A 22,379-nucleotide genomic window follows, 5' to 3' on the forward strand; every position below is an offset into this window, starting at 1 on the left:
TCAGCGTGGTCTAATAGAAGTTGGACAGAGTGTATGATTTATCTTGTTTTAAAGTGAAATTATTGTTTTTTTTCTAATATCCGGTATTCGGCCGGATATTAAGTCACTATCCGGTATCCGGCCGGATAGCAAATATTGGCCGGATAGGTCGGATACCGGATAGTTACCGGATATCCACTTTATCCCTAATATTTATTAGTGAACAGATTCACTAGGCTTTAAGACTTATTTTTAAGATTTGTTTAGGACAGAGATGAACTGATACATAACTGAATAAAGCAGACGTACGACCACAAAGAATTAATAGAAAGGAAGTAGATTATAATTACACTCCCATATTTCAAAGATACTCAAAACCAAAGTCTTTCAATAATTCTTAGATAACCTAACATAATCCTACGTCAACCATGCGGATACAACAGATCAATTTTTCATGAATAAAATTCAGTTAATATAGGGTGTTTCAACGGGAGGTTTAGGATTGCAAAGATGCGCCTCGTCTTTCCCGAATGTCTGTGCCAAAGTGTGAACGCCAATACTTCATCCCATCATCCGGGAGCACTCACATTGAACTTATGCGCTCTGATGTGATACTTTCGATTTTTGATATGCTTCATGCCAGAGAATGTGATACAACAACAATAGCGTTGTTCTCTTTGGAGGAGGAAAAAATATGGGCATCCTGAAATTTGCCATACAAAGCATCACATATCCATGTGGCAGAATCGATTGCGGCGAATCCCTGCCGGTGTCTATCGTTTGTACAATAGTAACTCGATGATAAGAGGAGACTGGTGGGGTCCGTAATATCGATCGATGATAGTTGACGGGGTGGGTGGAGGATCTCTTAATCGAACATCCTGCTTTTAACCCAGATGTGATGGATAGTGTTGTCGGTGAAATTGATTGATTGTGTGATTCCACTGGTCTTCCTGAGACAGTTTTACGAGGGGGAAGGTTAACAACTTTTTTTTATTAGGTCATTAACATTAATTACTGCTGGTAAGATCCATTTTGCTCCGCATCGCGCACAATCTTCTGAGACCGTTAACATCCGAACTTAAAATTAACCCAATTGAACTCTTTCATTGTTGACTTGATGTACGTAACGTAGCGTAAACCGGCTTTCCTGGGTAACATAAACAAAACTCGAAACGTATCCTAAATTAAATTCGTGATAATTTTCACAAACACTGTCGATTGGAACCAGCTGTGTGCGCTCAGCGGTGGGTGTCGATTGTAAGCACAACCGGGTTTTTTTTTCTTCGGCACCGCTTGTTTTGGGTGAAATAAATTAGAAATCATGATGTACAGAAGGGTAACTTGTGTTTTCTCCCCTACACAAACATTCACGTTCACAATTCGGGAACATTGAAATTTAGCATTCACAAAAAAAAATCGATTTAGTTTGAGCTATATATCGTAGTGAAGCGTTTTTACTCAGTTCCGGGGTCAAACAGTTAACACTTCCAGCAGAACTTCCGCCTACGCGTAGCATTGTTTCCATATGTTAAACCACTTCGAACTCTTTTGAAACCGAAACATAGCTCTCATAGATTACAACTCTCTTGTCCTTTTCCAGATTCCGCTAGCCAGATCAAAGCTGTTTTTCAAATCACTATCCGCACTTGTTGCTAGCTCTGTGCGGACGTAACATCTTTACGACCGCCTCGATTCGTTATCCAACGGAGCGCTGCTACTTTTTCGAGGCGCGTTATCTTCTTCGGCTGTTTGTGGAGGCGCCTCACAATGGACCGATGATGACGATGATGATGATGCACCGATGAGGAGATAGACTGTGAGAGTGTGAGTCAGCTGTTGTGGCTGCTGGATGTTGGATCGAGCGAAGAAGAGAATCTAATCGTCAAATACATTCTGCGAAAATTAATTTATGGGACGGACAGCTCATTCGCGCCCGCTAGCGAATGTAATGTGCTTTGTTTGTTTTGTCTTAAAACCGTGGTGGTGGCGATAAGCAAGGGATATTGTTACTCACAAGTGTTCATTGTAGAGCGATTCTTAGCTAGCTGCAAGTCTAGTGGTCCGTTTCATTCGTTCCGGAGCGGAGAGCACGATATTATTACCTCAGTTATACTCAAACTACGCAAGGAAAATAAATACTAGCTGATAAAAGAGTGCGCTGGTAGTAATCGAAAACTAGGGAATACGTCTAGCGTTATTTCAGTTGTTAATTTTTGACAGCCGGTAGGAATTGAGCAGGGCGGACAAAATGTCGAAAAAACCTACGGCGGGACCGGCACTGCATAAGGTCATCATGGTTGGCAGTGGTGGCGTCGGCAAGTCAGCACTCACACTACAGTTCATGTACGACGAGTTCGTGGAAGACTATGAGCCGACGAAGGCGGACAGTTATCGGAAAAAGGTGAGTTTGATTGGAACGAGAATTTAAGGAATTATTTTCATACCTGACGTCAGTTTTTTCGGATTTCTGAAAACGGTCACATCTATCTGGTTGTCATGTTTTAGTGGGCTCTATGATCGATTTTGTTGAATTAGTGAATGGTGGCAAAAGCAAAAAGACTTTCTTTTATGGACATTTTAACATTTTGTTTTGTTTTATCACACAAAACCTATGTCATGCTAAGGTGAAGGTGGATGCTAGCCACAAATGGCTGTCACAATGGCGCTCATTTCTATCATCTCCCTCCCTTACCCCTCGCCCTAAAATCAATAATTTTGCGAAACAGTGAAGAAAATGATCGTTTTCGCAAACTTCCCATAAATTAATATCAATCAAACTTTCATCGATTACTCACAAGATATTAAATTTTCATCTGCTGTCGCACTGTATAGTGAAAAACGTCGGAAAACTCGAGCTAGTGCTCTGAAAGTTAAATTTTAATTTTTTAATTTTCGGCAATGGTTTTGTTTGTATTGGTGAAAGCATCGGTATTTTTTCGACACTGATGCCAGGCAACATCATCGAAACAACTATCAAAACCACTCAATAAAATGTTATTCCTGAGTCATAGCGTTTCATGTCATGAAGATCAATATAATAAAATTGTATTGATATCAATACAATTATTATTTGTACGTTTAATGAGTCTATAATGTAAGTTTTAGCAACTTTAACATTGGTTAAGAAACTAGTACTGCAGAGCTCGGAACACTACCACGGCTACCTATGCTTTCAAAAAGAGTAAACGGAAAAGTATTACATTCAATCAAAATGCCTCGGCCAACGAAGAGAAGGGCTAGGGCTCTCCAACGTGAATATGTGAAAACAATACGATCAACGAAGGAAAATATTAAGGAATTATCAACATCGAATTACTATGCGGAAGAACTTGTTAATACCAAAAGAGCCCCAATTCGTATGTGTTATAAATTTGTTCATGTTACGCTCGCGTATAATCAGAATTTTACTTCATATGCAAATGCACCTTCTTTATATATATATTTATATTTGTATTGAATTGTTATTTTTCTTTCAAATGTATTTAAAGACTCGTGTCAATGAAGCGCCACACAGTCTGATAAGTGAATTCTCGCGTAACTTTTGAAAAGGTCCAATGTAACATTTTCGCCAACTCGAGAAAAACGTAGTTGAAGACCCGAACATTATTACGCGAATTGTCTTAAAAGCTATCAATCTTTATCACTGTTTTCACCACTAGCTGTCAAGAATAACTTCGTAAAACCGATCGTAACTATTGTTCCGTGATTTGAGATTAAGGTTGAAGCCTCGGAGCGAAAAATGTTACATTGGACGTTTTGACTGCCCCCGTTTGCACATTGGACATATTACGTTGCACTATAAAAATTTGAAACTAACTAATAAACAACAATCCAAATATCAGCATTTCGTTCTAAAGACTGATTATTATTGTTATCACTCGTTGAATTGCACTGAAATCGATAACAACACCTGTAAGAAACAAATTCCAAAACGACCGAAGTACGACTGCGAGTTGTTTTGACTGCTTTGTTACTTCGGACGTTTCGGCCGTCGGAGGAAAGTGGCGTCCGAAGTAACAGCCGGCTGCTTAAAATTCGAATCTTGTAACCTTTTTCAAAGCTTACAAGCTGAGATCACTCGCTTGGTGATAGTTTTGATATCAGTGAAAAGCAAAATATTGTTTGTAAATATAAATAACCGCACAAGAAATAATTGAATTATAAAAACAAATTAAATAAAAGAGAAACAGAAACGAATTTCGCAAATCAAATTAAAATTGGATTCAAATTTCTGGCAACCTACTATGAGTTTCGTCGTCACGCAACGTATTCCAAAAAAACGGGGAACATGCAGCACGGCAAAAAGAATGATGTGCCGTTAAGTGAGACGGAACTCATTTCGGTTAGCCAATCAGGAGGTAGCACAGTGTAGAGTTATTTGAAAATTCGAACCTAGTTAGCGCAGGGATAACAGGCGGATTTCACTGCTCACATCTCTGCTAAACTCATCAGTGGAGCCGATACCAATACAAGCACAGCATCTAACTGAGCACAATTGATGCGTGATGACGCCACGCATCGTACGATCCTTTGTAAGGACGGGATCCGGAATGCTATATAAGGCCCTCTAGCCCACTCGACGCTCTCTTATTCCTGGATTAGCGAAGCAAAAAGTGGTGTTAATTTCGGCAAGTCCAATTTCTTAGTGAATCTAGTGTTAGCAGCAATTTAATTGCTTTAGCAAACAGTGGTTTTGTTCAATAAAACATTAACAGTGCGCGAAGATAGTGAGCCTTGCTAGTAAGGCTATTTTCATATAGCCCTGGTCCTCCTCATAGCTAACGTCGAGGCCAGCTAATAGGTGAAGAGGTCGCATCCGGTCGAAGAGTTAGTTAGTCGACACATTTACGTTATTTTCCGACCGTGAATGCAAGGTGTCGCGAGTGACCAAAGCCGAGATAATTCCTCTCGGAGTGCACATACCGCTATCCAGGTCGCCGAAGGTCGTCCACCAACATACGACCAACCACCATCATCTAATCTTCCGACCAGAGTCGGAATTATAAGACGTAGCAGCCGAAGACGTCCATCTTGCCGGTTGGGAACCGGAAAACGCAGCGCAGCAGTTCTCTGAAAGCCGGCACAGCCGCCGGTAATAACTACGTGGTGACGGTATCACAACAGCGACGGAAGCAGATATGAGCAGAGCGAGTGAGTTCGTTTAGATCTTTTCAATAAATAAATTGTCATTGGATTCTGGAATAAAGTGTTATTTGATTCGTTTCTATACCTTTTGCTTGCGATATTTTCTTGTGTGCACCAAAGAAATTGATTTCAGCTTGATTAGCTCCAGCATAGAGAAGGGACAGGTGAGTTTCCACTAGCGCGTTTTAGTCGACCCTGAGAATAATTGAGTGAGAGTTAGCTTGGCTGGCTTAAGAAGACGTCCGCATCGGAGACGAGTGGAAGTCTTCGTGAGTTACAATCTGTACATTGGATATTTTTTGTATCGGCGACAAAAAGATGAAGAAGATAGATACGAGAACGATTGTTTTTGTAATACATTCAATGATTGAAAACTGATAGCGTGCATCCATTAACTCGATTTGTTTACATTTGTTACATAGGACCTTTTCAAAAGTTACGCGAGAATTGATCTATTTACGTGTGCTTTGCTCTTCTCTCACAAACACATTTACCCCATTTTTACACGTGGCTTTACCTATACTACTACAATAGCTAGCTTCCACCTTCACCTTAATGAACCTGAATTGAAAATAATACAATTGTATCGCGTGAGACATGTTTGGTCAATGCACACTGTTCAGCATCGATTTAATTTGATTAAACGTTAGCGGTTATCCAAAACGACAATCATTGTTATTGTTTGAACAATACTAATTGTGATGGTTCTTATAAGGGTTAATAAAAAATCTTTTTTTTAAATAAATAAATCAGCATAGATAAAAATTTAAAAAAATATTTGCTAGAAATTTTACTAATGCCTCGGAAATAAAGCAGCAACTTTACCTGTGAAAATCAAATAGCGTTTTCCTCAAATTCGGCGGCGTGGTTTCAATATTAAAAGTTTTTTCAAACTTTTCGGTATTCCAGTCAACGTAAAAGTACGTAATTAGAAGACCATTTTGCGTTTTCAGTATCGTTGATTTATTTTTTAGAAAAAGAAAGAATGACTTGTGCCTAAATGATTAACTTTAGGGTAGGGGTAGTGGGGGCAAATTGGTCATGGGGGGCAAAGTTGTCACCTGCTTGTTTGGCAATATAACTATTGACTAAAGATGTCGTTTTGATAGTCACCTTATGTTTGAAGAACTTAATGACTTTTGAGTCACCCTGTCCTTCAGTAGAGCTGTCGCATGTCAAAATACAAATAAAAACAGAAATAGCTCTCTCGATAGCCATTCGGCCGTAGTTCTGTGCGCATGGTATCTAAGGAATGTCTCGTGAAATTTAGTTTATTCAATCCGTTATATTGGACAAATCATCAGTTTGGACAACTGTTCACATATTCTAGGAGAGGTGAACAGATATTTTGTTTAATCTAAGCGATTAATTAGCATAGAAATAATCTTGATGTTTGGGGGCAAAGTGGTCATAGGGGAATAACAACTTACAATGTTCTGTTTACTAAAGCTGATATACCTCATCACATTCTGCTCTTGAAGAAGATCCTTTTGTGGCTTTGACCCTGGAAAAATATGCCACTTCAACAAAACCAAGCCTTATTATGCGGAAAGTTATGTGTTTCTTACTACGTTTTTGTATGCAAGATTTTAATTGAGACTCTAGGTGAATAGGCCAAGCTTATTTCATACATGTACCTACTATATCAAATATTGTTTGAGTAAATTTGGACGAAAAAACGCTTAAATCTATCCCATTTAGCTCGATATGGCCGGGTGACCACTTTGCCCCACTAGGTGACCACTTTACCTCCAAGTAAAATAAAAGTTCGATTTTTCACCTTTTTTTCTAATGATGAAAATAATACTATTTTGAATTTTTGTAGTAAAAACCGTTTGTAATCTTGAATCAATCAATGAATTGAACTGTAATATTCTTCGAGGAACGGGAATTGAATCGGTATGTGGGCGCTGGAAATGGGCATATTCCTTAGGGTGACCACTATGCCCCCACTTCCCCTATGGCATAAAAAATCCACTTCGTGGTTTATTTTTAAAAATAATAAAAATAAATAAAAACACATAATTAATAGTCAATATGACCGCCTTTGGTCTGGATAACCAACAGACAACGCATTGATATACGCTCCACGAATTTCCGGAGGTGTTGGAGCTCTAGCTCGTCTCAAGCAAAATAAGCAGCAAATAGTTTTCGTACCGTTAGTTTTGTCCACCTTGTTGCCCAAAATTGCCCATAAATTCTCAATAATATTCATGTCGGGGCTTTAGGGTGCCACTCCATTAGTTTGATCCGGGCCGATCAGAAGAATGCTGCTGTTTTCTTCGCAGTATGCTTCGGGTGTTTATCTTGTTGGAAGGTGTAGTTATCCTCCAGCCCCATTTTCTACATGGATTCTCCCAGGTTCTCGCACAAAATATCGATGAAACCATCAGCAATATGGTTACCGCTGACCTGACCCCCAGTTTCCCACCAAAAAAGCCCCATACCATGATGCTTGCACCACCGTGCTTCATAGTCGGTTGTAGATGCCGATCCTGGAGGCCCTCATCACTCTTCCACCGCACTCGTGATCGTCTTTTCTTATTAAACAGCTCGAACTTAGGCTCATCTGAGCAAATCACGCGCTTCCAGAACTTCAACAGCTTGTTGACATTGTCCTTTGTAAACTGAAATCGTTTTTTCGGTCAGTGTTGCTGATCATCAATCGCTTTTTGACGAAGAAGCTCTTCAGGTCCCGTTCCATCAAGCGTCGTCGAATGGTACGATTGGAAAAGTCCAGATCCAACCTTTCTTTAATTACCCGGATGGTCGTTTGGGGATTTTCCTTCACTTCTCGGATGATTAGCGTGTCCGTTCTTGCATCAGTCTTACCTTTCAGTTCTTTTCTCGGTCGATCGACCCAGTGATCCCCGATAATCGTTAGATTAATCGATTAATTGAATACTTCCCACAGAAATCGATTATTAATCGAATGAATACTGCGCAACTAATAATCGAAGCGAACGGAACGTCGGTTAATCGATCCAAACCCGGAGAAAAAAAAGTACGGCCGCTTCAGTTTTATCCTGAAAAGCAATGTGGAAAACGCTCCCCTAAACTCGTAAACGAAGTTCAATGCCGTCAACGGCGGAATGAACACTTCTTTGATTCCAGATGGCTTTGTAGCCAATGAGCAATATTAACTTTTTATTTCTCTTAGTGTGTTTGTGTGTGTATGTGTATGTATGTTTCATTTAGACTCCTTAGGGCGATTACACATTATCCGGTTTCCGCCGGACCGGTTTGAATCCAAAATGGCAAATTTCGACCGTACCAACCCCTTCACGGCGCCGTGATGCAGCCGTCCACTGCGACTGTAATGTCCGGTGACCGGACAAGCATTATACGCGATGACAGTAGTAGGTTTGGGAAAGTAAATCATTCTCTATAAGAATATCAGACCTTAAGACAGTTAAATTGTTCAAATTTTTAATGAAAAATTTTACTTTATATTATTTGATCACTTAAAACTCTTAATACTGATTCTTACTTAACCATTTTTTATAATTTTCTTGATATTGTCACTAAAACTCATCATTGTAATTTAAAATAATTATCAAACACAATTCTTGTTCAGGGGATTTTCCTCACTTGCAAAAGAACGTGTAACTCTATTGCATTAAGAACATATTTTGTAATAAAATGTTAATTTTCATTCATAATTTTTATTTTTAAATATGGGTTAACTGCACCCGAAAATCAATTATCACTATCATTTCCCAAAAGCGGAGCACGAAGCTCCACGCGAATTGACAGTTGTTTGTCATGTCTGTTAGTATGAGTACAATTCAGGCAATTTTTATCCCCTTGAATTAGTATGTGTGTGTGCTATTGACGTTTGTTTGTTGATTTTGAAATCAATTCAGAATTTACAAGTGATATGGATGTCGAAATTTTTATTTCGCTTCTTCGGCAACGATCTGTGCTGTGGAACAAATTCGGCGATACAAGTTGCTGCACGAAGGTAAGCAATGGTCACAGGCACACGAGATCATCCTGGAGCATATTGCCGTGGACTGTGTTAGCAAACGGTGGGTGGTGTCTTTCGACAAATTTAACGAGTTCTTAAAATAACTTCCGTTTTTGTTTTGTTCACAGATTCGCTACTGAACGAGTTCGATGATGTCAAACAAATTTCCAACTGGTTCATCAAGGGGCATATTTTGAGTGAGCTCATCGAGGCTTTATGAGGAGGTTAGTTTGTGTTAATTTGAGCACACCAAAAATAGCTCTCTCGTAATATTATATTTATATTCTTTCAGACAATTTGACCTGACTCGAGACGCGATCGACTACGAGGTGGACGAGGCTCGGCTCGAGGATCTCAAGCCCTAAATGTCCGATCTGTGATCGGTGATCGAGATGTTTCCCTGTCCGACGCCGAAGCATCGGTTCTGTCAGAGCGAAATCACCCAATATATCTGAGTCGGACATTCTTTGCCCAAGATCCGCGTATAAATAGCCGTGCGTTGATTCACGCTCGAGTAGCTACTCCTGCCCCAGGAGTACGTGCTCGATAAATTGCGGTATATGCTGAGCGCGTTTCTGGGCGAGGATCTGCGTAAACAGCAATGAGATAGAGTTCGAAGGAAAATTATGACGTTATTTCAATCGTAAAGAAATAAAGAAAAAACACAAAAATATGGGCACACAATACATATAAATAACTTCATCGAGCTGAATGTGGAGGTGAGTTTTTGTTGATTTGAACACACCAAAATAGTTCCCTCTTCTAACATTCTTATTCGGTATGCCAGACAGTTCGACCTGACCGGAACACGATCGACGATTAGGTGGTCGCAACTCGGCTCGAAGAACTCCAACCCAAACTGTCCGATCTGTGCTCGGTGATCAAGATGTTCCCCTGCCCGGCGCTGAAGTATTGGTTCTGTTAGAACGAAATCACCAAGCTGTTGGCATATATGATTTGGCCATCCTTCGCCCACGATCCGATGTGCGTTGATGCGAAATGTGCTCCAGAAGCTGTCCATGCCCCAGGGGTACGTGCTCCAGGAATTGCGACACATGCTCAGCGTGTTTCTGGACGAAGATCTGCGGAAGCAGCAATGAGATCGTGTTTGAAGGGAAATTATGTTTTTTCAATAATTTATTTGTAAGGCTCAATCGCGTGTGAAATAAATTATGCTATTTGTGTATGTTTGAAAATAAAATTAATTTAGCGTACGAATAAGTACACCGCAACTGGACCAAAGTTAGTTTTTGTAATACCGTTGATGATACCTATGTGTTTTGTCCAGTAAGTTTTTCATTTTTATCATTACAAATTTACATTGCCGCTGTTGTAGAACCATATGTGGCCAAGATAAACGTGTGTGTGTGCTGTGCGAATTACGGAAAATGCTCCTAAACGTATTCTGAAGTGGCCGTAAGAACACCGTCCTGATGCAGGGTGCGCGTAATGTCCTGGTGTGCCACACTCCAACATTCGGCCGTCTTCTCCAAGGGACGCAAATACGAGAAGGCTCGTAGTTTCCGCAGCAGCTGTGGTTTCAATATTTTCCGTATACAGTGAAACCCCGATTATCCACGAGCGGATGATCCGTGGTGCAGATTATGCGCGACAGCGAGTTCCATAGTAAATTATAGGCCTTCCCGGAAATTGTCAATGAGTGATAGTTTCGTGCACTTTTGTTTTGGTAATGGCTTTCACATTATATGACCACTGGTGTATAAGACCTTGCAGATGGATAGTTTAATGATTTCTGTATTGATAAAACATAGTTTTCATGCTGAAATATTTTTTTTTCGTGTTTCGAACCCATTTTAGTCCTTTATTGTGTTATCCGCGATTTTCATTATTCGCGATGAGCTAGCCAGACCGTGGATAATCGGGGTTCTACTGTACAATCAGGTGCATGTAGTCGGAAAACGCGTTGACGGCATTGAGCTACGTATCATGCAAACTCCCCCGCATGACAATATGGGTTTGCAGAAGGGATGAACACACTTTTGAATTAAAAATTATTTTTCTCAAATCAAATTGGCACTCTATGTAAATCAAAACACTTTCACCTGTAAGTAGTGAAAAAAATCGTGGGCAAATTGATTAATGGCAAGTTTTGGTGAGAATATCTGAAAATTTCTAGAAAATAGTTTAAATTAGAGTTAGATCAACGTACTTTAAGTAATTAAATAACACCAAGAAAAAAATCCATACAAATTCAGCAATTCAAAACTGCCTTCGGCTCTACTAAACTGATAGAGAATAGTTTGCCTCATACAAACGTCTTAGATACAAACTAATGTCGTATCCAGACCATTCACCATTCCGCCGTCATCGCGGATATTTGCAGCAATGTTCATCTGTCATTCCGCTATATAAATGAATGTATGTATGTGTATGTGAGAGATGTACGGTTTTGTGTAGCGCAAAGTCTCTTTCACATTGTTATCCGGTTATCCGTCCAAACCCAGCGGTGCTTTTTGAAACCGGTCCGGCAGAAACCGGATAATGTCTAATCGCCCTTACGCTGGAAGTCACATACAAATAAATTTCGGACCTATGCTTTCCATCCATTTTTCTGAAAGCTTCTTTAGCGTCAAAAACACGTCACCACACACGAAAAGTTCACTAAATAGCTACAAAAATTATGTTTGTGTCAAACGTAAACAACCAGCTGTCAAAACGAGGGGTTCATCGATTAAGAAAACACGGTAAAACAAATTTACGCAAGTGAATTTTTTATGTCATACCCTAAAAGTAATTTTTTTTGTTTTTCTAAAAAAATTAATCAACTATACTGATAGGGCAAAACGGTCTACCAACTATCTTTCCGTAGTATTGACTGGAATTCCGAAAAGATTAAAAAAATCAATATTGGAATACATTACAAATGGAGGTATATTTATTTTTGCGCCAATTGGTGTATAAGCAGATTTGTGATTTCAATAGTCTGTTTTCAAAGTAATTTTTTAACTGTTTGAGGCTGTTCATTCTTGGTAATAAAATCAGTTAAATTTTCCCGGCCCCTTTGTATGAGAAAGAACACACACTTGTTGAAAACAATAATTATCATCCCCGAATAAAGTGCGATTCACATACAACATCCACGTCACGTTCACGTTCCGTCACGTCACGTTGCGTCAATCATTCTTCCATGCAATTCCTATTGAAGCATTCACATACACCAGCAACGGCAAGTCGAAGTTGCCGTTGCCGGTGAATGTGAATGTTTGCATAACAACTGCTCGGAAGAATAATTGACGCAACGTGACTGGACGGAACGTGAACGTAACGTGGATGTTGTATATGAATCGCACTTAACTCTCTAGAGCGAGAAAATACGTTTTACTTCAAGAATTTGTCGAGGTAAAATTGATTTTCACACCTTTATCAATGAAAATAAGAGGAAATGTTCCCTATTCTACATGTTGTATAATACCCGAGTACCGGTAATTTTCCTCGTTTTTTTTCAAAAATGAATGCTTTATTCTGCGAAAATGGTTACAAGTTTAATATTCAAATTATTGCCCATCGCTAGTCACAACTTTTTCCCATCTTTCTGGCAATTCACGGATCCCTTTGCAGAAACAATCCACCGGTTAGTCGGCTAACCACGAATCGATCCAATTTTTGACTTCATCAAAATTGGAGAAGTGCTGATCAACCAGACCATGTTGCATCGATCGGAAATGGTAGTAATCGGATGGAGCAATGCCTGGAGAATATGGCGGGTGGGATAGGACCTCCCATTTCAGCGTTTCCAAGTATGTTTTAACCGCTTTCGCGACATGCAGCCGAGCATTGTCGTGCTGCAAAATAACTTTATCGTCTCTTTGCTCGTATTGTGGCCGTTTTTTCTTCAGTGCACGGCTCAAACGCATCAATTGTCGTCGGTAGAGCTATGTGGATAGCTATGTGGATGACCTTAGCAAACAAAATGTAAACAAAAGGCACATGGATGTAACACTGTCATTTTGTAATGTGTACAGTTGGAACGAACCACCAGGGTTACGAATTTAACGGAAATTTGAAAGAATTTAACGGAGTTTATCACGGATTTCTCCATTTCGAAGCTCTTGAATCCTTTCCTGAATTATCCTAGTAAGATTGCTAAACCTAATCTTTTTGTTCCGATCGCCTGTCCGCTGGTACTGACTTCGATACATATTTCTTAAACGAATAATGTGTTCGGTGGTGCTATCCATTTGGAGAGAGGTACTCGCCTGATGTGGTTGAATCGAGAGCGCCCTGTCACAAGTTATGGCAATTGAAAGGATTCCAGGGCAGGGTCGATATTCTCCGGAAATTTTAAGGACTGATCGGGGGTGATGTTGTTATTAACAACACGCTAGAACTCGCCCAGTTTGCACGATGATAGTTTCGTCGGGACGGCCATATTGGTTAGAAAAATGTCCAGAATAGAGTTAACTCTCGACCTGGAAATTCTCGTTGGGCTGATCGGCGCCAAGATGTTGTAATAGCCATTCTCCACGTATTCTTCGAGGATGATTTCGTTCCCGTTTCGCCTTCGGTTATTACAAATATCGTGCCGATCGTTCAGATCTCCAGTGATGATGTATTTTGTCCGCGGCCGAGGTAGCTTGGCCAAATCGTTCTTGACATTGTTATGACAATATGCTACAATAATGGTAATTGGCCCAAGCGATGAGCAATCCTCGATACCGATGGCTTCGATGGTTTGGAACTGGATGTTCGACTGCAGTCGGTAGTCGATGCTTCGCCTCCCAGCAGACCGTTGCACTGCACTGATTCTGTCGAATCTTAGTAGCCGGAATTCCGGAAGAAAGATGATGATTTAAGGTGCGTCTTTGTGATGACAGCTATATCGATTTCATTGTTATCTCGGAAATCGAGTGTTTGCTTCTAAGCGCGCTCGGTCCGACCTATCTAAATGATTGTCTTCTATGTTTGAAACTAACCGAGCAATCGGCGTAACACAGGTTTGCTTGGCCACCGCCACCGCTTTCTATGGCGCGACTTCGCCCCCATTATGTTGACCTCAGAATAAATTTCATTACGAAAAAATATTTGTAATAAAAATTGCGCTGTGGTGATGTTAGTGCGTAAGTACCATTTGTTTCCTTACCAATTCTTTTCATATTTCTAAACCATTTATAATTTTTATTTTTCGTGTTAAAATTATCTGCTTACTATTACAAATACCGTGTTCATTCATAAAAGATTTCTCAGCTATGAAGAGCAATATGGAGAGTAACGAAGATGCATGTTAATTGTGCCTACGCTAATTTCTGAAAATGAATCACCGAAGTCTCCAGCATAATTTTATAATTTCTGCATTACAAATTTTCCTTCCACTGCGTATTTTCATTGCTCTCTCATGTTGTATTGATCAAATCTTATTTATTATCAGGAGATTCACCAAAACTCATAACATGATTTGTCAGAATTTTTCCTTTTTTCGTCCGTTTCCGGATTGGGTGAATATTACATTCGAGTAATGATTGCATTCGGGCAAATGTGAGTTCGAGTATTTGTTACATTCGGGTTAATGTGCTTCGGGTGAACGCATTTCGGGTGAAATGTTATATATCCAGTGGATGAACATTGCACCCGATGGCAATAATTGCCGCAATTAGAACCCCGATAACAGAACATCAATCTTGCCAAACTATCGCCTACGTCCACGACGCAGACGCAGAATAGCTTCCAATTCTTGTTCTAATAGAAAATTGAGTGGATTATATCTATCATATAACCGCAAGGTTGACGTGGGACTATCTTAGCTTAGCAATCATTTGTTTGTATTGATTAAATTTTTGATCGAATGAAGCAATTTCCGAATTTAATTGAATTCAATATATTTGCTTTTTGGGTAAAAGGATTGTATGGTGCCATGCAGGGTCAATTCATGCATTGTAATAGATTATGTTCTTCGTTACAAGTAAATTTCATGACAATCGTTTTACGTTTGGTATGATGACATTTTGGTTCAGAAGTCTGTATTAGGTAAACACATTTCAGTCGGAACAAAAATAACCCCGACTTGCATGTATTTGCAATGCCGGTTTTCCCAACGCTGCATGGTTTTGAAGTCTGTGTTAGGGAACACATTTCGGTGAGAACAAAAATTCCCATACTTTTTATGGGGGTATTTGCAATGCCGATTTTCCCAACGCTGATTGGTTTTGATGTCTGTGTTAGGGAACACATTTCAGTGAGAGCAAAAATCCCCATACTTTCATGTATTTCCAATGCCGATTTCCACAAGGCTGCTTGGTTTTGATGGCTGTGTTGGGGAAACCGTAAATCTGGCCAATCAAAACGAAGCAGTTAGGGCGTTTAGATAACGCTTAACATTTTACAGTTATTCAATTGTTTATCTAATGAAAAATAACATTTTATTAATTGCGATAGAAGTGTAGAAATATTCCCTACCAATTGATTCAAACATCTTTCCGATCCAGTAAGAAATGTTCGAGTTATAAGCATTCGGAATCTTTCATTTTTTCCTGCATGTTCTGTGTCTAGGTTTCCATTTTACCCCCCATATACTCCGGTTAGACGTAGTCCCACGTCAAAATTATAAATGACCAAACTCACCAACATGAATAATAATGCAAACAAATTAAGCAATACTTGTTTTCCAGTATTGCACATACTCAATTTTATAGTGTGGAGAGATGGAGAATCATTAGAACTACAACTCGTTATGTACGCCAAAGTCTCGAGGGGTTGAGACCGTAATTATAAACCCGATAAAAATCTTGCTATAATTGAAGCCGCGAAATACAAGTGAACATTTTTACACGAGGGTGATGCCGTAAAAATCGGGAATTCTGTTTAATTAACGATACCGTATTCGATGAAGTCGCTATCGAAATGTGACCCGTATAATAAATCTACCCTCATTTATCCATCCAAACAGGTTGTCCTGGACGGCGAGGAAGTACAGATCGATATCCTGGACACGGCGGGCCAGGAGGACTACGCGGCGATTCGCGATAATTATTTCCGCAGCGGTGAAGGGTTCCTGTGCGTGTTTTCGATCACCGAAGACGACAGCTTTCAGGCGACACAAGAGTTTCGGTTAGTATGGGTAGTGGGAAGCCAGAATATCCACGCGGCGTCGGTGGCGGGCTTCATTCACTTTCCATTTTACTTTTAGGGAGCAAATCTTGCGTGTCAAAAACGATGAAAATATCCCATTCCTGCTGGTCGGCAACAAGTGCGACCTGAACGACAAGCGGAAAGTGTCGCTGGCGGAGTGTCAGAACCGTGCGCAACAGTGGGGTGTGCCATACGTCGAAACGTCGGCGAAAACGCGTGAAAACGTCGATAAGGTAGGTGTGCCCAGCGGGGTGAGGAATGTGCTTTTTCTGTTTCCTGGCGCTATTGGTTGTTGCTAGTCGCTAATGTTGATGCTTTGATTGTTGTCAACGGGGTGTCGCATGTCGTCGTCCATCGTTTTGTCGTGTGAAAATAGTGGAGAGATAAGCTTAATGTCCATTCAATATCGATATACTCGAGTTTTTGTGATTTCATTTAACTTATTGGTTTTCTTTTTTTGCGGATGATACGGCTTCTAGATTTTTACTGCCTATTTTGGGATGTCTCATGGGCAGTTTATCTAGTAACAAAACATGTTCGATTAGTAGGTTTTTTTTCACGGGCGGACGCTCTTCTGTGAATGAAGTTTGATTTACTGTAATCCATGCTCTTTTAAAGAGGGTAATTTTAAAAGTTATTTTCTTCCATATTATAAAATTAGTAATTCTTCCTTGTTCTCGAATTTTTTTGAGTTATGTACATAAAGCTTGGTGCACTGGCATTTCCACCATGGATAGTTAAACCTATGACAAATAAACGAACATGGGAACCGCGCTTGAACGCGAACCGCACTTGGCGTAATTGACGTAGTGAAAACGGGATTGCTTTCCAATCAAATTCATCAAAATAATCCTGCCGTTGGTCGTGCAGCACGACTTTTCGTTCATGTTGGAAACATTCCAAGGTTTTTTTTTTCGAAAGAAGCCACATTTAAACGCTTTGTAAAACCTTACGCCAATCAGTATCTTATGTTCGCTATCGAAGTCATTTGAGAAACTTATGGAACAACAGATGTCAGCCTTCATCACGGGAAGCAATCTTCTATCAGAGTTTGAAGCGGGTTTCCGAAAAGGGCAAAGCATCCAAACAGCAGCGGTGCGAGTGTATGACGATTTGGCACAAACTATCAATAGGAAGAGTACTGCCATTTTGCTACTGTTGGACTTTTCCAAAGCTTTCGACACTATTCCTCATCGCAAACTATGTTCGAAGCTACAAACTCAGTTCAACTTTGCTACTTCCGCTGTAAACCTTATTGAATCGAATTTAAATGAGCGATTTCAAAGCGTGTTTTGTGGAAATCAACTTTCCGAAAGAGGCTTATCAACCTCTGGCTTTCCTCATGGCTCGGTGCTCGGACCCCAGCTTTTCTGCTGTCACGTCAACGTTTTAACATCCGTTCCCAGGTGGTGCTCGATTAAGCCCGTGTTCCAGCGAACTCATCAGAATGTCTCCTTTTAGCTCGATACACTTGACCCAGCGATGCTCCAACTTCTTTAATCCATCTGAAAAATACGTTAATACGTGGCTACGGTTGAATTTCCGTTTTTCTAAAATCCGCAGACACGCCCGCTTCCACACACGTTCAAAACAAAACTACGAGTCCGATTCGGCTGAAATTTTGACAATAGCCGTTTACAAAAATGTACAACACAATGAGTAATCTCTCTTGCGATACTGACACCATCGGGCGATGAGGCTAAGTACTTATCGGACCGCCCTCGTAGGTCATGTATTGATGATAAACGATTTCCGTAGTACTGTTTCCCTAGGCAGTTCCTTGAGAATTGAAGTCTTCCAAATTCAACTGGGACTCAGGAAGAACTGAACACATATCGTCAAGTTGGTCGCGGATATCCGCATCTCTCGAAAGATAGTACAAGCTGAAGATACAGAGGTCATTGCATCTCATATTCGCAACGGCGTTGATCCTTCCAACAGGCGGACTCTCAAGGCAAGTCTATAAATGAATAGTAGAAAGAGAAATCAGTTCCCAAAGAAAACCTGTTTTCGGACAGAGCAATAACATCACGAGTAACAAATTTATGAATCTTTACTGACAGTAAAACTTAGATGATGAAACATAGATAATGGTTTTTGATGCCCCTAGACCACCCGGTCATTCTAAAGTGAACTTTCCGTACAAAAAGCAAGAAGGTACATGATCCGCTGCCCTCATTTTTAGATAATCTAACAGAGAGTTTCGTGTTAATTGGATGTTGTTGGGTTTTCAGGATTTTCGAGAATATTTTTTTAGCCGACTTTTAAAGAGCGCTTCGGTTTATTCCTGGGAATTTTGTGTGTTTCACATATAAACAGCTCGTGTGAAGTTCATCCCAATATGGCATACTTTTTTACAGTAACCTTGGGATGTTTCTTCCCAAATGTTTCTCCACGCTAGTCAAACAGCGTTTCGTGTTGGTACAATTAGCCACCGTGTGGGCCATTGACTTGATGTTATGACATGCCATGCCAAAATCTGAGAACTGAGAAAAATTTTCTAAATCTTAGCTTTTTACGTCTGAGATTTCCGGAATTTTTCCGAATTTTCTCTCCATAACATTGATCAGAAACGAATACAACAAGATAAAGACGGCTCTAACCGGACGATGGCTTCCTTAAGGTGCGTCCACATTATGCTGAATGATATGCCTGTACTGGCCGGCATATTCGGTTCGTCATGTAATGTGGACGTCCTATCGGGTGTACAAAACACAATGCCGTCAATACGAATTTACTTCGTTTTGTTTTGCTTCGACTTTCTTTGATCCTGATCGACTTGTTTCGGGTTGGGTTCGGCATGGTTCGAATCGGTTTTCGGCACGTTGGCAAGCCCGGGTGGCACGTCCACACTTATTCGGCTTCACCGGACGGCTAAGGCCGAACGATGCCGATTGGTGGACGCGTCTTCGGGTTTTGCGCTTACCAACAATTTGGCGATCCGTTTTTTATATAGATTTAGCGGGAGTATTAGAAGATGTGCGTTATCGAAGTACCTTGAGAAGTTTCATCAGGCGTAATTCTGTTTCCAATGTCAGTAATTCATCTATTTCATCAGTTTCCCACCTGGACAGTCGATAACTTCGATAGGATGTAGTATTCACCTATGAAGCATCCGGGTCGGCCTTTTTGGAATCGTTTGAAACTTTGTTGTCTGCTCTGTAGTAGATTGAGAAGCTTCTTTCATGCCAAATAAGTTGCACATGGATGGCTTAGAAAATATTTTGACCATTATTTCAAATAAAAAGGGAAAATTCGAAAAAAGAGGCACGCATATGTTTGTTTTGCAGTGAATTTCATCATTCAGATCTATTTTATAAATTTGAACGATTTTTCGTCGGAGAAATTTCCTCCGATTTGCACTCTGGTTTCGCGTATTCTAGAGCTTGCCACTCAGAATGCATTCAAGGCGTATTATTTGGCATAGAAATCTCAACTAAGTACTAATAAAAATGACGCAAGTAATACTGCGTTGAGTAGTCTCGGTACACTAGTCTAGGGACTTTTCTGTCTTTTATCGCTTCTAATACGCCAGATTATCTACTAAGCAAATCGCATTGAGTAAAACTTCCCATTCGCGTTCCCATTCGTAGCATAACTTACAGTGTTGTTCAATTTTACTGAATGATTTGAATCCATATTCACTCTTTCATTCTCTCTTTATTCGGACTTGAAACCTGCAGCGAAGTTCCGAAATGATTTTGACCTTAAAAGACTCATGGTTATAGATCATCTATATTGAAGGAATTCGGAACGAATACTGTGGGACCACCCTCTTACATTTATGACAAAGCATCTTCTTGAAATGTTTTTTTGTTATACAAATATCACAAACTTCGTTCGTATAACTAAGTTGCTTTTGACGTGGGACTAACCGGAGTATATGTGGGTGAAATGAAAACCTAAACACAGAACATGAAGGAAAAAATGAAAGATTCCGAATGCTTATAACTCGAACATTTCTTAATAGTTCGGAAATATGTTTGCATCAATTGATAGGAAATATTTCTACGCATCTACCACAATTAATAAAATGTTGTTTTCTATTAGATAAACAATTGAATAACTGTAGAATGTCAGGCGTTCTCAAAACGCCCTAACTGCCAAGTTTTGATTGGCCCGATTTACGGTTTCCCCAACACAGACATCAAAACATTAGAGGCGTGCAATCCAGCTCATCATGATGAACAGCTCAGATCAGCTCAGCTCATCTGTTCTTTATGAACAGCTCTTCAGCTCAGTTGTCAGTGTCGACGTCTGGTGGCGACTTTCAATTTGGGTCCCAAACTTGATAGCGTAATCTTTATCAGATTAGAAGACACAAAGTCAGTTTTAAAATGTTAAAATTTAAATGAAATGTTTCACATCATATTATTAAATTACTTGAAACACATACAATTTTCTTACGAGATTTTTGCACCGCCTGCAAACAAAGTGTTTTTCATTGAAATAGAATACTCATTTGATACACAGAAGTTAATTTTCATTAATAATTTGAATTTTAAAAACGTGTTCATTCTGCCTGAAGGTCAATTATTATTTTTGGCGCCCCCTAAACTGGTAAATAAAGCCCAATACCGTCAACGCGAATATAACAGTTGAAAAGACAAGGAACAAATGAAACTGAACTGATGTCATTACACGAAGAGCGAGAGGCGGTGAGTTCATTTGAATCTTACAGCTCACCACTCTCTGCAATTCTTCAGCTCTTTTCCCTTGTGCAGGATTATCAAAGTGAGCTGAAGAGCTGTTTGTTTTTTTGCGAGCTGTTCCGTTTCAACTCACTTCAAAGAGTCGATTCTTCGGAACAGCTCATGAGCGGATGGCACATCTCTAATATACATGCAACTAGGGAGTATTTTGTTCCCACCGAGCTGTGTTTCCCTAACATGGACTTATAAATCAATGTGCCTGGGGGAATCCGCTTTGAAAATACAGAGTTTTCCATTTCGGGCTTCCGAAAGTATACAGCCCTGCGCTGACAACCGTTTGACATAGCTGTCAACCAAAGCGTCATATCGTTAGTTGAATGTCTGCCATTTTACAATATGGATCGTTTTAGCATCGCACAACGTGTTAATTTTGTTAAATTATACTATAAAAATGATGAAAAACCGGCAAATGTTTTTCGAGCATTACGGACGGATTTTGGTCGTCATGGACGGCCTACAGAGCACACAATCGCTAATGTAGTGCGTAAATTCGAACAAACTGGATCCGTAGCGGATATTGTGAAACCTGTGCATCATCGTAATGTGCGTTCGGCCGAAAATATTGCTGCTGTTGCTGCCAGTGTGGAGGATGACCCGAATGTTTCGATTCCACGGCGTGCTCAGCAATTAGGCTTGTCAAACACATCATTGTGGCGAATTTTGCATTTGGACTTGCACCTACATCCATATAAAGTCCAACTGGCACAAAAATTAGAGCGTGGTGGCCATGGAATGCGTCGGGCATACGTCGATTGGGTGAACGAACAACAGCAGCAAAATGTTGAATTTTCGCATCAAACTTTCTTCAGCGATGAGGCACATTTCGAGATCGGTAGCTATGTGAACACCCAAAATTTCCGTATATGGGGCTCAGAAAATCCACATGTGATTGTTGAGAGGCCATTGCATCCGCCAAAAGTCACTGTTTGGTGCGCATTATGGTCTGGTGGAGTCATCGGGCCGTATTTCTTTGAAAATAAGGACTGCGAGACGGTAACTGTGAATGGTGAGCGCTATGGCCGCATGTTAACCGATTTTATTTGCCACAAATTGAAGATATGGATACGGATGACATGTGGTTTCAGCAGGACGGCGCCACGTGCCACACAACACGACCGAACATGGCCATTTTGCGAACAAAATTTGAGGGACGCATCATTTCGCGTTTTGGTGATGCCAATTGGTCGTCCAGATCATGCGATTTGAACCCGCTAGACTTTTGACGTAGGACTACGTCTTTCATTTCTATACCGGGGTGTAAAATCAAAGTTTCGAAAACGAAAGCGTTACGCCGGAGACCGAGATTTTGAGCGTTAATAGCTCCTAAACAACTGAACGAAATGGTATGATAAACACTTCATTCGAAAGATAAAATGTCTACGCGTTCTATACTTGTTACTTTCTGATCCAAAAACTTGTTTCAATAGTCTTAAAATTGCTTTCAAAACAGGCTATTGAAATCACCAATCGGTATATAAGCGAGCGCC

General features: G+C 40.2%; 1 protein-coding gene across 5 annotated transcripts in view; it reads left to right on the forward strand.

Annotated features, from left to right (window-relative positions):
* Positions 1 to 22,379, forward strand: part of LOC129777664 (ras-related protein Ral-a) — a 62,710-nt gene that overhangs the window by 35,899 nt on the left and 4,432 nt on the right. For 3 of the 5 annotated variants that reach the window (XM_055784107.1, XM_055784090.1, XM_055784072.1), the window contains 3 exons: positions 1,583 to 2,383; positions 15,999 to 16,159; positions 16,239 to 16,413. In XM_055784107.1, coding sequence (XP_055640082.1) covers positions 2,231 to 2,383; positions 15,999 to 16,159; positions 16,239 to 16,413 — 489 coding nt within the window. In that variant the 5' untranslated portion in view covers positions 1,583 to 2,230. The remainder of the gene's footprint in view (positions 1 to 1,582; positions 2,384 to 15,998; positions 16,160 to 16,238; positions 16,414 to 22,379) is intronic. The other 2 variants (XM_055784098.1, XM_055784082.1) reach the window with 2 other exon arrangements.

This window comes from Toxorhynchites rutilus, chromosome 1 (assembly GCF_029784135.1).
Source record: "Toxorhynchites rutilus septentrionalis strain SRP chromosome 1, ASM2978413v1, whole genome shotgun sequence".
In the NCBI taxonomy this organism is placed as follows: domain Eukaryota; kingdom Metazoa; phylum Arthropoda; class Insecta; order Diptera; family Culicidae; genus Toxorhynchites; species Toxorhynchites rutilus.